This window comes from Dermacentor silvarum, chromosome 3, assembly GCF_013339745.2.
Source record: "Dermacentor silvarum isolate Dsil-2018 chromosome 3, BIME_Dsil_1.4, whole genome shotgun sequence".
NCBI classification, from domain to species: domain Eukaryota; kingdom Metazoa; phylum Arthropoda; class Arachnida; order Ixodida; family Ixodidae; genus Dermacentor; species Dermacentor silvarum.
The window spans coordinates 114984463-115002376 of record NC_051156.1 but is presented as its reverse complement, the minus strand read 5'-3'; the positions used below and the strand labels follow the sequence as shown (position 1 = coordinate 115002376).

The 17914-nt window shown below is 43.9% G+C and overlaps 2 protein-coding genes across 3 annotated transcripts in view; one reads left to right on the top strand and one right to left on the bottom strand.

Moving 5' to 3' along the window:
* Nucleotides 1–13143, bottom strand: part of LOC119445728 (rRNA methyltransferase 1, mitochondrial) — a 59284-nt gene extending 46141 nt beyond the window's left edge. Inside the window, exons 1-4 of the mRNA XM_037710015.2 lie at nt 12845–13143; nt 12439–12605; nt 5732–6029; nt 1077–1147 (exon numbers count right to left, since the gene is read on the bottom strand). Coding sequence (XP_037565943.1) covers nt 1077–1147; nt 5732–6029; nt 12439–12605; nt 12845–12862 — 554 coding nt within the window. The 5' untranslated portion in view covers nt 12863–13143. The remainder of the gene's footprint in view (nt 1–1076; nt 1148–5731; nt 6030–12438; nt 12606–12844) is intronic.
* An 83-nt stretch (nt 13144–13226) lies between these two features.
* Nucleotides 13227–17914, top strand: part of LOC119445722 (ABC-type organic anion transporter ABCA8-like) — a 136908-nt gene continuing 132220 nt past the window's right edge. Inside the window, exon 1 of one of the 2 annotated variants that reach the window (XM_037710005.2) lies at nt 13227–13443. In XM_037710005.2, coding sequence (XP_037565933.1) covers nt 13339–13443 — 105 coding nt within the window. In that variant the 5' untranslated portion in view covers nt 13227–13338. The remainder of the gene's footprint in view (nt 13444–17914) is intronic. The other variant, XM_049663555.1, reaches the window with a different exon arrangement.

Genomic DNA, 17914 nt, shown 5'->3' with positions numbered 1-17914 from the left:
CATCAGGATCAAATTAACAGAAGTCAACCATACAATAACGTTATCTACTTGAACGTATGCAGCAATAGACACACAGTCATCGCATGTACAGCCTTTTTCAAAAGTATACGGGCTACTCCGCGCCTTTACCATACGTGCCGTTCAGCTGTGTAGTGCGGTTTCTGTGACGCTCCCGACACTCTAGACCTTTGGATGATGACTACGAGAGTTCTTTTCATTCTCGAGGGCATTGGAACTTTTGACATACCACAGGAACTTCCTTAAATAGCCTGTACTCAGCATGCCAACCACAGGCATCGCAGTCCGTCTACTTTTTAAAGAGACTGAAAATACTGCACTTAATCTCTGCTTGAAGAGGGCACCAGCAAGAACACGCACATTCCTTCTGAAGGAGTACACAGGGTTCATAGCAGCTATTGTAAGAAAAATTCAAGATTTTTTTCAAAGTCTTTCAACACCCTGACAAAGCATTTTCGATAACTAAAAGCGCTACAATGATCGACATCTTAAAAAATTATACACCGCCTTAGGCAATAAGCAAACACCTTTTTTTATTGCACACGGAATGATAAGCCTTTATCGCATAAAACATCACCAACCACCACAAACAAGATGCGTCTTCAGTACAAAGATGCTAATCAGATCAGCTACTCTTGGCTTGCATAAACCTCGTAGTCAGAGACACAAAATCCACCAAGCTTAGCTGAAAGCAAAATTCAAGTTCAAGCACTTGGTGAAACTTCAAACTCCTTCAAGGTCCTGAAAATGGCAGTTCTACATTCAAGAGAGTTCAATGGTCTCAAGAACCCCTGCGAACCTCCCTGCAGGTGTCTGCAGGGAGACACACTACGCCGTACACAATTTTTTCCTTCAAGCACAGCCAACACAGCCCTGATGTGTGGCACTACGTCGACAAATTATGTAATTAGCATTACTGACACTTCCATTCCTGCAAAATGTTGATTCTACAGAAATAATTGGGACCAGAAAGGGTTAAGAATGTTAAAACCCGGTCAGTGCATTGTTAAGCTTTTCCTGGACCTAGTTAGCAATTTGGTTCATTTCAAGCACCTTACCTTTCGTCCAAGGAGCCCAACAAGTTTTCACCTGGCAGAACAGGAAGCTGGGATGTATCAAGGCAGACGCCCTGCAAGATAGAGTCAAACCTTGTTCTACAAAAAACAGGTTGTAACAAGCTAAGGCATATAATGAATGAAATGCGAACCTCGCATGTTGACAACGCAAAAATTTCACAAAAATCAATATAATGAACCACATTTAGCTTAAAACTAACATTCCCTGATGATTTCGTGTCAACGTCAGCTGGTGCTGCACAATGCTGTCGGTAAATCGCTTGGTGCAGGAGTTCCAAACTCTTATGAGCTTTTGGCTATCTGACAACACACCGAAAAGGTGGCACTGTTGAAATATGGTTCTGAACTAATACCATAAAAACCCGCACATAATGCAAGTTTTTTGTGTGTGTGTGTGTTTTGACGTGCATTTTCCTGCTCATATTATATTCAGGTCTCAAGACTTTTCCCGTTATTCCGTGAACCTAGTCACAACTTCAGTTTTGAAACACTGTAAGCTACATCCATCAATCGTTTCATCATCACTGGTGTTGCAACGGACGGAAGTTTAAAATAAAAAATACTAACGCCCGTGCTCACCATGACGATACATTTGCCAAGGACTGCATATTGCATACCCTGTGAGCCATCACTCCTTTTCCCCGATGTTGAGGCGCACGACGACATCACCACCAATGCAGCAAGCGGAAAGAGATTTTGGCTGCTAAAAATACCAGCAACAGTGCCACAGCGTGGCAGTTTGGAGCGATCGGAGCTGGTGCTGGTGGCAACGAAAAAGCACTTCTTTCATGGAGCGGCAAGAGAATGTCTTTGGCGTCCTGAAAAAAGATGGCTCTGAAATCGAGGAGTTGACGGCCTACGCCTACGTAAAGCAGCAATGCTACCTGCATCTTGTAGTGAATGCTGAGATATTACGCTGCACTTCCCACAACGTTGTAAGTAAAACGTGCTATACGCATGACGACACAATGTCGCACATAGACCGCGTTGCTCCCCGCCAGCCCCTGCTCTCACCTTCCTTCGTTCACCGCAAGCGAGCTACTTCCAGCTCTTTTCTAGTAGTACTTAGGGTACCGAAAACAAGCGTTAATTTCATGTTCTTCACTACCCTTCTGGTGTACTCGTTCATTTAGGGCATCACAAAGTTGCGATGCGCCGATCAGACCAGTAGGCACTGGATGAGTCGTTTTAAGCCGCGCTGGACTCATTACATAGGCACACTTGTGTGCACCTGTAAGGAGCACCGATTATTGAACACTGCAGACAGCACAGATCAGCACCTAGAATCCTCCGGCAGCGCGTCACCTAAGGAAAGTGAGGGTGAATGAGCAGGCAGAATGGCTTTCATAAAGAATGCTGTCGATGTGCTGCAAGTGTGGACGTAAAATTACCCCTATTATATTCAGGTTCATACTATACTTAAGTTTTTAATAAGGGTTTGGCAATAGTGACTTTTGAGACCAAATCGAATATGAATCAAATATTTAATTGCTTTCAAATAATGAACAGCCGTTGCCACAATAATATAAAAAAGCCAATGTTCACATCCTAGTATTCTTAAAGTTAACAAGTTTCTGTCATTACATAGTACGGTATGAAGCGTTCTTTACAAAAAAAAAAGCACAAATGAAGCATTAGGAGCAAACAATTAGTTTCTTCACATGCACAGGACTCTTCAGAAAATGCGAACGATCGCTGTTACCCAAGTGACGTAGCCTGCTCTACTACGCAAGTTCTTATGTTTTATGTCTATGTTATGCCCACGTGAAAATTTAGCATACCTTTTGATCCAATTTCGTGTTTAATTGGGCACAGTTGACGTTCTGAAATATTAGAAAAATATTCGCACTTACGCATCGTGGCTGTTCGATTCGAAGACCGAATTGAGTACGACAGTGTTCGTTTCATTATTCAAAAGTTAATATTTACGCAGCCCTAGTTTTTACAATGCTCTACAAACATATTTAACACTCGCATTTACCATCCCTCTGAAGGTCAACAGCAACGAAATTTTGCAATGCGTGAAACGCATTGCTTCCGATAATGTAGATATGGGGCAGCCCTTATGTAATATTTTACACTTGATATGTGACGAAAAGCTCACAAGAATAAGATGTTTCTGCTGCCAAAACTGAGAAAAATGCCAACTACCACTCACAGAAAATGACGCAGAAACCAAAAGATTAGGAACTAGCTGGACACCTTGGCAAGATCTCGGATTCAGGCTTAGGCAGCACACTGAAAGTCTCAGAAGTGCTCGGATTTGGGCCGTGCCCACTAACCACTTCGTTCACATGCCATCAGTTTAGGCACTAGGCTGCTAATAAGAAAATTATAAAATTGCTAGCCCTGCAACTTTCCAAGATTACTTTGGCGGTACGTAGAACTATTCATTAGTAATCGATTCACTCAAAGCGAAATTTCGTTGCAGTTGGCCTTAACCATTTCTGGTTCCATGATTCCTGTATCATAGTTATGCAGCAATATTTCGACACCGAGTAAAACAAAGAAACTATCTTCAGAAGCGTCTGCGTCAGCAATGCTAATTGCATAATTTGTCAATTTATTGCCACAGGTAAATATGGCTCTTCCTGAAATTTCCCCAATGTCCATGAGTCGCATCACACTGAGGTTAGGCCTCTGCGCTCCATATTTTGAGCACACTGTCTCATGCATATGCCGTATTTACCCGAATGTAATGGCCAGCTTTTTTTTCTTAGAGAATAGGTCCGAAAATTGCCGGCACGTTACAATCGAATGCAAAATCATCAAAACTGCATTTGCAGAGTTGGTAGCCGCCTACTGTCAAAGCAGTCACATGCAGCGTCATCATCATCACAAAATGGCGACAGAACACATTTTTGCAATGTTGCTGTTGAATCCAATCATATTTCGCTCGACGATGATCCAGACCGGTATTCTTGGCCAATAACTTTAGGAATACTAATTTCTCGCCATAGAGACAATGCATTAAAAGCCTCAATTAAACGATGCGAGATTACGAATGATGGCCTGCATAAAACTACGAATCCAATGGCGGAAGTGTGAGAAGCGCCACTAGATTCCAGCAGTGCCATCCCCTTCATCAGGAAGGGGAGCGCGGCCCTTCGCTTGCGGAAGTCTCCAACTAGTTTGCCGGCTCTCTCCTAGCCTCCTTTTTCCTTCTCTCACGTTCGCTGCCCTCCAATTGTTCATTTCCCTTCTCCCTCTTCGTGTCGCTAAACCGCCGTTGTCCCTTGGTTGTCGTCCCAGAGCGCTTTCTCTCTCTGGCCTGCTCTCATCACCAAATCCATCAGCGTAATCAGCTGCCAGCGTTTCTGGCACTGTGAAAATATCGCTATCTGCACAATGCCAGGAATGTTGTCGGCCACATACTTCGACAAGTCCAATGCAGAGTCTCGCAAAAGTGATAGCGGTATCTCAAGTGCTCGCTCGAGAACAAGCATCAAGCACACAGGGGCGCTGTGTGCTTGATGTCAGTGGCCAATGAAGCACAAATGATGACGACATTTCATCGTGAAAGCTAATTAAAAGGTCCCGTCTGTGAAGTTAAATTTTGCACGTCTCGTTATTTTTTATTACGAACGTGGGGGGTCATGCCTATATTATTTTTTTTAATGAATCGGCAGCATGTCAAATTCAGGTGCACTTTTATTTTCCTACTTTATGCCCGCAAAAATTGGGTGCATGTTAGATTCAGGGCATGATAGAATCGGGTAAATATGGTAACCTGCCTTGGGCACACAAAAGTGGTCTTCAAATACCATATTTACTCACATAATGATCGCATGTTTTCCCTAAAAAATTGCACTAAATTGGGAGGTGAGTTCATTCTACGAGGTAAAATTTTGAGTGAAATTTTTCCCACAGCATTCTCTAAAAAAGTGAGAAACGCACCAGAACAGCAGCTGGATTCAAGACTTTTATCACACGCCGAGCGTCCAATCCAGCGTTACGGCACGACCAAACGCCTTGGATTCGACTGGCGTTCTGGCATATCAGACGCTGTATCAGACACCGAATCGTACCGTATGTCTCTTACTTCGCGGCAGCAAGTTCGGGGTGCGATGATTATGCGAGGAAAAGAAAACACTTTTTGATTGAAAACGTGGGGGGTGTATTCATTATGCGAGTAAATGGAGTAATCTGTGGCCATGTTTCACACTATTCTGATTGTGAATGAAGTTTGAAGAAAGACCGCAGTTTGCTTACTACACAACATCCGAGTTTTTGACAGTTCATGAGAAAAAGTTTCAATGCATTGTTGAAAACTCCCCTACTGGAAATTTTCCCTTTATTTTCCCTTGACTTTTGTCATTCAGACGTACAGCCTCCCGTATTTTTAGCTATATTGCCCGAGAACACTATAATATGATCGTACTTCACCCTGAAGGGAACATCGCATTAGACAACTCTTTCACAGGAGAGTGCTTAATGCACTTGAGAGTACTTCTGCCAGTCTCACTGATTATCACCGCTTAAGGCGCTAAAATGACACGATGGACGCTTGTGCAATATAGCTAAGAATGCGGGAGGCACTTCTTTTAAGAAATTTGGACCAGAAAGGGTTGTTAACACCATCCCTCTTTAATGTGCCAAATGCACTTTCGCATGCGCCACGTGAAGCCCTCGCCCACCTGGTGGGTCGCTCCACCACATAACTGCTGCAGGCGGTTGTGTGGGCATCCACTGACGGGTAGCTCCTGCTTCTTGGCCAGGTCCAGTATCTGCAGCAGCAACGGGCTCTGCTCCAGCCTGCCCACACTGGACAGCTTGCCGGCATCAACGTGCAGCTCGTACAGGATTCGCTTGCGTGCACGCAGTGCAAGCAGTACAGGGTGCAGTCCGAACACGTGCTCACTGCCGAGGCATGTTTTTGGCGCCTGCTCTTTGCTTGAACGTTGCTCCGTTGCCTTCAGAGTTGGTCTTCCGATTCTGAGAACACACGCGAGGGAGTGCGACGTAAGGCATACAGCACTGTCTGTGTTCATTTTTTAAAAGAGACAGTAACACAATGTGAAAATGATAGGCGTAGTTTACTCATTTATTTAATAGTGAACTCCAATGGCAGATTAGGAGCACTTCGGGAGCAACATTTTCTGCTCTTTTTGGAGCAACACTGTTCCAATGGCAGCTTAAGAGCACACGCGGAGGAGAGATCATTCCACAGAGCAGCCGAAACTGCTCCGTCAAAGTAGACGGAGCAAACCGGAACTCTTGGATGACACATTTCCTGTTTCTTCCCAGCACGCCTCCATTCATGCCAGGACGCCGGTATCGACGCTGCCATGCCGCGTCACGCGCTTTTGCTTGCGCTGCTTGAGAGCGACAGCGCTGAATGTGACACTTAATTTTTAACACACCAATAGCTAAAAAAGTAGCTTAGCAGTAAATATATTATGCTCACAGTTTCACATGCACATCAGGCTGGTGTGACCAATAGCCGAGAGATTAACTGTCGACTTCGATGTGCTCAGCGAACAGGCAGAGTGGTGTACCGGCTAAATCTGTTGAAATTGAAGTTCGAACTCGTGTAGCGCTGAATCTGACAACGAGGCTGAAGCGACCGATTACAAGCAAGCCTTCGAAATCATGTTTCACTTCCCTGCCAAGAGACCAAAATTCGTCAGCAATGTCAAGGATGTTGTTCACTGCTAGTCGAATAAAGAGGTATCAGAATTTTTAACACACCAATAGCTAAAAAAGTAGCTTAGCAGTAAATATATTATGCTCACAGTTTCATATGCACATCAGGCTGGTGTGACCAATAGCCGAGAGATTAATTGCTGACTTCGATGTGCTCAGCGAACAGGCAGAGTGGTGTACCGGCTAAATCTGTTGAAATTGATATATTACTCATTGTTTGACTAGTAATAACTATAAAATTACAAACATCAGTATTTATGCCTATTTTGACAATATTCTTCCTTGTGTTCAGGTCATTATTCAGTGCAATCTAACCTCCTGTGCAGGTACGCAGCCAATAAAACCTGCATGCGGAATGTGGCAAGCCGCTTCGACCTGTTGGAAAGCTCAGTGCACTGAATTCTCCACCGAGTTGCAGATTTTATTGTAACACTAGGGCCATCAGTCGTGGAATTTCCAGCAACCGAGAGAAACTAAAGGGATTTCCAGGAAGTTGGTGTGCTCCTTATCAGTGTAGTTGTTGCTAGTAAGGGTAATGCCGCTTTTGTTCGGTTCTTGCGATTCAGTTTGCATACGGGACTACAAGACATTAATTTCGTTACTACTCTGCAGGTGTCCTGAATGCCTGGAGTTCTCAAGTGCATTGATGGCTTGTACATTAAAGTACAGTGTGCAGAAGGAAAGATTGTCAACATACTGCAACACGTATCATTACATATCAATAACATTGCAAGCGGTCTGTGACAACAAAAGGCATTTTATTGGTGCCTTTATTGGCATGTCAAGCAATATTCACGACTCTCGTGTGTTCTGGTTGTCACCTCTAGCCAAGAAACTCTTCTATACGCAAGGACAATTATCACCTTATTGGGGATGCAGCATATCCTCTGAGAACACCTATTAACCCCCTTCAGAAATTATGGTGGACTGACAAAAACCAAACGAGAGATTAAATTATGGCAAGTTTTCAGCGACCACAGTGATAACAGAAAATGCATTTGGTAACCTGAAGAACCAATTTAAACATCTGATGTACAGAGGGGTACACTGTTAAAGGGAACACCGGAGCATGTGGCGTCTGCTCTGTGCCACTGCCGGCCGGCGGCTAGAACTAGTTTCGCGCAGGCGCGGTGAGCGATGTGGGCGGTGCTATTTCGTTGTCTGCTACCGTCTGCAGCCGCGCTTCGTATCGTCGCAAAGCAACCCGTTCACGCATTCTGAAAGCTTGTCGGAGGCTGCATGGTCACACTCGGAAAGCTAGCCGTTGCAAGGCTGAACGCCAATTAGACGGGGCAAGATATTACCTCGCAGATACTTCTGCCGTTCAAACTCGCAAGGAAAACATGAGAATTTTTGGCGGACTGTCTCTTTGGGACACAACAATAATAGATAGTATTTCTGCGTGTATAGTGGCCATCTCATGCGCGCTAAGGCATATTGGAGTCACTGCTGTGGGTATATATGCTGAACAAAGAATCCACAAGCGCCATTGAAGCTCATTCAGTAGAATTCACAGCAGTAAGATCGATGAAGAAATGTATTGGCATGCGTAACATGTTGAACTCCCGCAGTTGCAGATATTTTAGTTACGAGTAGATGTTGAAGTTTAGCAGCATGCCAAATTGTTCTAGACCTTTAGGTTGTTTACGTTTACAAATCGTGCCTTTCTGATTACGGTAGGCATTTTTGGGTACGCCTCCAAAACACTGAGCGCTATAACCGTTTCATTAGGACTTGACGTAAAATGTGCTCCTACAAACTGCCGTCATCATGGGCTTCAAGAAAACCATGCGTCAAAACAAATAAAGAAAACCCGTGCGTCGCTCAATATCTGGTTGTGTCGCCGTTTGCCTCCAGCACTTCCTTCATTCTAGAAGGAAGACTTGCATACAAGGCTTCACAAAATGAGGCATTTTGCTTCAAACGCTCCCATTCAGCCTTGACCGCGCTCCAAAGGCTGGCCGCAGAGAGCCCGTGCAGGCATTGACTTGCTAAGGCCTTTTTTCATGGTACCCTAAACGTTTTCTATTAGGATCAAGTCGGGAGACTGCGGTGACCAGCCCAGAACTTCCACTTGGTGACGCAGCAGAAGTGATCGAGCTTTTTTGTGGTGTGCACATGGGAGATGTCATGCTGGAAGAGGAAGTCATGCGGCTGGAAAGCACCATTTGCAGCATGAGGGAGCGCAACTTGTTCGATGACATCACAGTATTTGTCGGCCGTGAATTTTCCTTCTAAGCTGACGAGAGGCCCGCAGCCATCCTTTGTCATGCAGCCCCACACGCCGATGACTGTCTATTCTATTAACTGTATTGAGCGGCCTCTGCGTTAGTTTTGCAATAGCGCGTTGTCTGTACTTCCCTTGCCACGGTTCAACAATACGCTGCCTTTCATCGTATGGCACTCGAGCAATCGTGGATTAGTGGCGAACGAAGTGCACACTTAACCTTTTGTGAAGCGGGCAGTGCTTTATGTATGTATCAAGAAGGCGAACAAAAGACAGCAGCGTCATTGCTGCTGGTGTCCAGGGTGACATTTGTTTGATTATAGATCAATCCCGTGACTTTCCTTCTAGCTGGAAGGAAAGTGGCTGCTTTCAAGTACGAACCACGCGAGCTTCTTTTCCGCGACGATCCGAAGCGCGGCACCAGATGACGAAAGAGCACCGCCCACTAAGCTCACTGCGCCTGCGCGAAACTCGTTGCAGCCGCCGGCCGGCGGTGGCGCAGAGCAGACACCATGCGCTCCGGTGTTCCCTTTAACAGTGGACCCCTCTGTACCTTGAACTCCGCACTGTGGACTGGATTAACAAGTTTGCGATTGCATGCTCCATACTGCACAACTTTTGCATTGACTTCGGAGATCTAGAGCCAGATGAAGCAAACAATGCGGAAACACCTGATGACATCCAGTGGCACCGAAGCACATGCGATGACAGCGATGCGTCTGCTAAGACAGAGTAATGCACAGGCTGGGCAAAATAAAGTGCAACAAAGTGCTGGCAAAGGTTCTTGAAAAAAGAAAGTGGCACCTGTAAACTACTGTGGGTGCCTGAACAAAGCTTGCACTGTTGCGACTTCCTTCCTGTACCAGCAGCCTAAAGTATGGTTATGACACATGTTTGAAGAGAGAAATTTTATTTACGTAATAAAGCGCACTTCAAAAAGAAAACTTTGCCCTGTCATTCACCCTTTACATCAATACCAAGAGCACGCTTCATGATGATATGTGGTGTTTCATGGCGCAAGGGCCAGTAATGGCCAAAGAACGCTGGGCAATGGCGTTATGTACTCAATGATGCAAATAATCACAAAGGGTAACGTGGCTGACTGAAGATATAACGCAGCTGTATAGGGGCCTAAAACAAGTAGCAACATATAAACATAATAAATTAATGACAATGGCTCGTGAGGTGTGCTGTGAACCAAAAAGATATAACTCTGAAGAAGTGAAATACTAAAACGTATATACTATACCAGTAGCACTATTACCTCACCGAGGTCCTTAAGCGCAACGGCCTGGAGGCAAGTGCTCTACATAGTGCTACTATCGCAGCAGGAGCCTCTGACGAGAGGCGATGCTACGATACTTGTCGGCCAATAATTTGTAATGCGCCAACATCCTGTAAAAAGTTAAAAACTGATTTTCTGTGAAAAAACGGGTCACTACCAAGGAACATTCCTGGATGACAAGGAATACTGTCGGTAGGCTAAAGGGAAGCATTTTTTTTCTTTCAGATTCCACTTTCCAACACTCCAGCAAGACGTGGAGGACGGTCAGTGTCTGGCCAGCTTTACAGCAGTAGGAGGTTCGCTACCGGTCAACAGATACGAGTGTGTGCCATAGGTATGGCCTATCCTAAGGCGACAGAAAATTACCTCAGTTCGCCATATTTTTGTTATTGATGGAAGACTCAGTGTCCCACATCTGTTGCCAATGTCTGCCAAGTTGTTTTCGCAGAAATGGCTTTAGGTGTGTGGCTGGCATATCTATGGAAGAGTTGCCAGCTTTCGTTGCACTGGATGTGGCAGTTGCATCTGCAAGCATATAGCCCTCGATTCCTCTGTGCCCAAGAGCACGCTTCAAAGCCACATTCTTCATTTATGTTGCTTTGCTTTTGCTATGTATAGTTCTTTATTGTAAGCGAGCTATTGCTTTTGACAGCGCTGTTTTTCATGAAATCTTGCAGCTCTCGCTTGTTTCCGTGCTTGTACATGCACCATTACTTAAAAAAAAAAAAAAGTTCAATTCTTGTAATCTCGTACTTGAAGGACAAGACGGCTTTGGCTTCGATTCTTCAACTGGTGGCGTATTTCAGGATGAGGCAGCAGAAGTGCCTGCTTTAGAAGTACGCTCCAATACCGATTCCTCCAGCTCCTCTGGCTCGCTTGATGGAGTGCTTGAACCCGCGGACAGTGTATTCTTTGACACTATTCCATTGCTATCTCGCAGCTGGGACGGTTCAATACTGTTATCGAGCCACTGTACTCTTTCTATTTCGTCCTCATAAGGGTCATTATAATTGGTGAATTACCAGACTTGCTGTTTTCAGCAATGGCATCCAACTTCCTTCTCATTACTGCTTTATAACGGCTTCAGCATTGGTCGCCTGTCCTCACGACACCCAATGTCTCTTTCATGTTAACTGCACTGGAAGAGTTTATGTATATGAACTTTTTCATGGGACCTATTAGGAGAAATATTGCTTATAGTAGTGGAGGAGAAGCTTTGTTTGTCCTTGAGTACACTCACAGCTTGTACCTGTAAAACACGACTTCTGTGATCTTGTACACACATTACAAATAGACATTAATGAAACGTCAACTTACTGCAATTTCTCATTTCATGATTATGCTCCTTCATTCCTGCACTCCCGAAAAAAAAACTATGCAGTGTAGCCCATCACTGAAATATTTGCGTGCACTGCAGATTTAGCACATGAAATTTGTTACCATTGAATTCAGTAACTTCAGTTTTGGACAATTTCGTGCTTCAGCGTGTGCCATTGCTATCACTGCACTGTGAATAAACTTGCCAGTGCGACCACTTACGTGCACTGCCACACATTCCAGCTGTTTTCAAGGCGTGGAATGGTTCGATACTTTGCAGACTCGGTTGCAGCGCATGATCTACACACTGCACTTGTCTACCACCAATGCCCAAACCTAGTGAGGGGGCCCTTAAATAGTGCGCACTTTCTACTGCACAGTAAAACTGCAGCATATCAAATAACATTGTCAAGCATTTGGATGAAGTGATAATGGATGTCGTCAAATTGACTAATCGTGTCAAAGTGACAAGTGAAACCATGACGAGCATGACAATTGTGACAACCTACAAAGTTGTTATTCAGTGTGCTACAATATCGCACAAGCAGCAGGGGCTGGAGTTGGTATCCTGCAGTGTTGCTTCGTACACAGCGGCTATGCTGAGCCTCAGCTACATTTCCAGGTCTTAAACGTACAATTTGCGCAACACAAATGAAGTAGGGTCCAATTATACCCTCCTTTGCATCGATATAACAATAACCTTAAATCTCAACGCCTTTATGACGTAGATTATTTAGAACATCTTTCCGCCTCAAGTTCCGTTGAGCGGGGTGTACTGCGACTACGTAATGTATCCAAATCAATTCGGTTTTTATAATTCATGAATCACAAACACCCAAAACTTCTTGAGGCTAAGGTGGCTAAAGTACCTGCGCTTTTTGGAGACTGGTATGTCCTTTTCACGCTTCGAGTGTATGGACAGGAGATCACCGCTAAGTGCCTCCCATTCTTCCGGGTTAGACTGACGCGAGAACCAAGCACTCGAGACGGGGCGAGGCCCGAGGTACGACGTCTTCAAGCACCCTCGCATCCAAGCCTGCACAAGAAAAGGACACAAGTAAGCGCAAGGAAAGTATGAACAAAAAGACGGCATTTTAAAATCTCACGGTGCCGGGAACGGGAGAAAACCGGACAAAGCAGCACGTGGTTAAGAATTGATGCCGCGCAAATTCTGAACCACGTGTAAAAGCGAGAAGTCCTTGTTTAGAGCCATCCATCGAAAAAAAAAAAAAAAAAAAAAAAAGGTTTCGTACATTCGAAACAAACTCCACTCACAGTTAGCGGACGAGCCATTGAACAAGGCGCTTTCGCAGAATGGAAAAGTTTCGATGTGCACAAACCAAAACACGAGCACGTTTTCTTCGCCAAGGTTGACCGCTTGAATCGTGCGTCTTTACGAGTAACACAGCAGCGCCATTTGGGTAAGACGTGCAACTACTACTTAGAAGATATTTGTTATTTACGGTTTATTCGGTCTCTGTAAACACTGAAGAAATTAAAATTGTTACTTGAAGCAAAAGTGTTACTTTTAAAACTTTAGCAAGGTGACAAAAGTTGAGCGACTATGAGAAGAAAATTGGCGTTAAAAGTTCAGTTTCGATTCCGATTCTCTCTTGTCTGCTATCGACCGCCGGTGCGGAATGGAGGAGTGGCAGCTTTCAGTCGTTTCGCTCGATATGCGCAATACGCGCGATAACATGACGCGCACCGCAAGCACGCCCACGTAGGGCTGTTATCGTGCAGCTATTGAAAGTTCAGCATTATCGGGTATGCCGCTATCGCATGTGAACCTGAGCTTGTCGGGAAAGCAGCAGAACGACGCGATGCCGGGCGTCGTGCGGGCCACACGGGATGAGATTATCCTGGAAGACTTGGTAAGCGATTTCGAGCTCGTCTTGCGTATGCGCGCCGGTCTCTTATCGCAGCAGTCGCTGGCAGTTGTAACGGTTTCTTCTATGACAGCAAATGTCGCGGTTTCTACATGATGCGGCAGAAAGCACTTCTCTCTCGCGCGCGCGTTTAATTTGTGCGCTCGCGACGTCACAAAAGAAAGAAAACGAGAGAAAAACTCGCTGGTGCGAATATTGACCTTGCAAGGCCAAAGTCGCCGCTACTTTTGAAACGATAAATTGCCTGCGTTGTCGGATACAGTTCGCCGTCTTCTTCCTATCCCTAGACATCTCGTTTGACGCTCTTCCAATAACCTGCAAGGGTGTGACGCAGTGCAGTGAAGCCGGCATTGGGTTGTTAACTTGTTTGGTTGTATGTTTCGCAATGATGAGCGGCGTGTTGCTGTATAAACATATAGCAGCAGCGGCGTTGCTTGCTCGCATGCGGTGCTTTTATGGTCACATGGTGATCAGCAAAATATATCTTTCCAGTTGCCTGAGTGTCGGTCAATTAATTGGTAAAGAAATACCGCGTTTAATACTTGTTTTCATTGATTTCCACCTCAAAGGCCTGAAGGCATATATGGGGGAGGGCTCCATTCGACGTGACAATATCAGAACATAACGAACACAACATCAAAAATAGAGAGAGGGAAAAAAAAGAAATTACAAAAAGAACAACGTTAATTGTGTCAGTAGGGTAACAATAAAAAAAAGGTAATGTGGGTTAATTGGAGTAGAGGAAGAGTGCGTTTCAAAAGATTAGACAAGTTGGTTATAAGTTAACATTACCGGGAATGATTGAACAATTTTTTTCGGGGAGGTTATTCTTGGGTTAATGGGTCCGGGATGAATGAAGTGTTGATATTGCAGATGTCATGGGTGATAATGCGTGTTATGAGACGTACCACTGGAGTTTAAGCGGTTAGTACTTACCTAGCCTACCTAATTGCTACACGACGTGAACAAATTTTGCGCAGTGTCATGACTCATGACGTCACGACGATGACCCCAGGTCTGGTATTTCAAGACGACTTTTGTGTCAAATTGTGTTAGAAACGTGTAGTATTGACACGCGTACTTGTTATCTTTCGCGGGTGACCATGTTTCACCGTCTAACAAGTGTTATCGCCCAGCGCAGGACGTGTCTGTATGTATCGGAAACTTCTCGAATGCTATAGATGGTTCTATCCGTAATATGTTGCCACCGAAGCTTGTGCAATCTGATTGTATGCGCGACGCGAATTGTGTAGTACTTTCTTGAAGACACGCGGGCACCAGTGGTTACTGTAGAACCTTCGATGACTCATCTATAAAAGCCGACGCGCTTGACTCGCTGATCAGTTTTCGACGATCGCCGACTGTGTTCGCCGCTATAGCTGAGCTGTCAGTGTAACTTGCTTTGGTGGGCACAAGTTCGACCAATAAAAATTTGTATAGTTTCGTCATTCACAGTTTTGCTGCTTTATTATTCACCGTCACTACTACGTGACAGTATAAGCTCTCTACAACTTCAAAAAGTATGTTTCAGTACTCAAAGGGTAGTACTAAAGAGAAACAATGAATCAATTTAGATGGATAAAATATTCTCGTGAAAACTCTGATTTCGTCGATTTCGCGCGAATATGTTAATTACTGGAAGAGACGGGGGCGCTCTAAGTGTGATTTTTACATTTCGCGCTAAAGCCCCAAGCGCGGGCATTTCAGTGTGACGTCACGGATGGCGAAGTATTTATGTTTTTAGCATTTTGCCCGTTCCGGCTCAGTAAATGCTATTGAAACTTCATAAGTTCAGTCATGGATTTTTTTTTTTAGAATATGAAGTAGCCCATCTTTACCGATAAATACTTTAGGCCCGAGCAGACGACGTCAAAATCCATGACGTCACGGCGAGCTGATGCGTCAATTTCAAGATGGCGTCGCCGCCAGCCTTGAGTGTTTTTGTCGTCTTTTCATGACGACACTCGTCAACCTTTATTGTTCGTGTCGTCAGTCATGAGGGGAGTAAATGTTACTCCAATAAGGGAGTTGAGCACGTAGTAAACTTTTTCTGCGAAATGAAGCAACAAGGGCATCCAGGTTTGTGAAACCGCAGGAAAAGTGAGAAGCCGAAAAGGCATGTCGCTAAACCTCTCATAATTTTTTCAATCTTTTTTCTCACAAAAAAAAATATATAATGTAGCTCCTCTACCAGATGCTGCCAAAGACCATTACGTCACGAGGAGCTAGTGGCCGCCTGCTTTCCGTTTAATGCGTTAGCATTGGGAGTGTCAAAACGCTGTCACACACACACATGCACACGCACACACACACACACGCACACGCATGCACACACGTACACACACGCACACATATGCACGCACGCACGCACGCACGCACGCACGCACACACACACACACACACACACACACACACACACACACACACACACACACACACACACACACACACACACACACACACACACACACACACACACACACACACACACACACAAATGTGTTTTTCCGAGCGTGGAAGAAGCCTGCGAATACACGCATAGTGCCTCGAGCGGCCATTCGCGCGCGCGGCAATTCTGCGTGCATTCGCGGGCTTCTTCCACGCTCGGAAAAACACATTTATGTAGCACGTATTGAGCAACAGAAAGCTGTATCGGGAGTTTTTCATGTTGCTCTACAATTTTCTCATTGACGCTTTGATAATTAGGACAGTACTTCTCGAGTTAGTAATTAATTACAACTACCTAATTGAATCTAAGTAACGAAAAAATTACTGGCGGCTACTCCACTGTACTGGAAGCAGTGCGCGCTAGGTTTGCTTCGCGTACTAACACCGTTTCTCTTTCTTTTTTTTAAATCGCGCTGCGTGATAGCTGGGACAACCTGTATATATGTACAGGGTTTTCATTTTTAAGTTTTACGGAAGTCTTATAAATCGCCTGTGGCAGCTAAGTAGCATAATTCTCATCGTTGAGCCGCCCGGTTATTCGAAGAGACGGATATTACTAGCACGAGAAATCGAAACGCATATTCAACTAATTAACAAAAGTTCACTAATTAGCTTCTGGATTAATTACTGGACGGCACATATTGCAATTTACGAATTGTAGCCGGTGAGCTTGCAAGACGTATCTACGTGAAAAATAATTTCCAGGATGACACCAGTTTCGAGATATTATTGCCCAAAGTGTGGGACGAAATACATGGGCGTTCCAGTTACTTTTGCGCTTCAATGTATAAAACAGCATTTTGGTAAAGAAAAGTGGTACAACAGTGCATTTTTACGACGAGTTTGATGGCGTATATCTGCAAACTGGTGTCATTCTGGAAATTCATTCCAGGTGGATACACCTGACAAGCTTACCGGCTACAATTCGTATATTGCGATATGTGTAGTAAAGTACTTAACTATGAAGTTAATTAGTGAATTTTTGTTAATTAGTTGAATATGTGTTGCGATTTCTCGTGCTGGTAATGTCCGCCTCATCGAATAACCCTGCTCAATCATAAGAATTATGCTACATGCCACAGGCGATTTCTCTCTATATATATATTTTTTCATTTATACATTTCTATATATATATATATATATATATATATATATATATATAGAGAGAGAGAGAGAGAGAGAGAGAGTGAGAGAGAGAGAAATGTATAAATGAACATAAGTGCAGGCGCACGTATAAAAGGACAAACATTTAATTTCGAGGTTTTGGCCGGGGTCCGGCCTTTATCAAGAGTCTTGGTGAAGGCCGGACACTGGCCGAAACGTAGAAATTAAATGTTCTTTCTTTTCTACGTGCGCCTACACTTATTTTATTTATTTATTTATTTATTTATTTATTTATTTATTTATTTATTTATTTATTTATTTATTTATTTATTTATTTATTACAATGAATCTGTATATGGCTGGGTTGTGACCATAAGTACGTGCGTCGGCAAGGTGTGTAGAAAAAAGTCGCGTCAACAAAATTGAATCCACAGTAGCCTATGTATGTCCTTAACATAAGTGTCAAAACCAGTGATGGCTGACCATTAAGTCACAGTCTACCCACCAATCCACCAATAAAGGTGGATGAAGGAGGAATTACGGTGGATGAGGGTACTATTAAATCTGATTAAGGGCGATTAAGGTGGATTAAGGTTGGCTAAGGTGGATTAAAGTGGATAAAGGAGGATTAAGCAGGACTAGGGTGGATTAAGGTGGATTCGGGAAGATTAAGGTTGATTAAGTGGGATTAAGGTGGATTAGGGCGCATTAGTCTTGCTGCTTTAATTGCATATATATAGTCATACCTATAATTAATTTCGTCATTTTAGACGAACACATAACAGCTTCGCTGCTCGTCCTTCCTTACAGAGTGGAAGGGCACTAAGTTTATTTATTTATTTATTTATTTATTTATTTATTTATTTATTTATTTATTTATTTATTTATTTATTTATTTATTTGT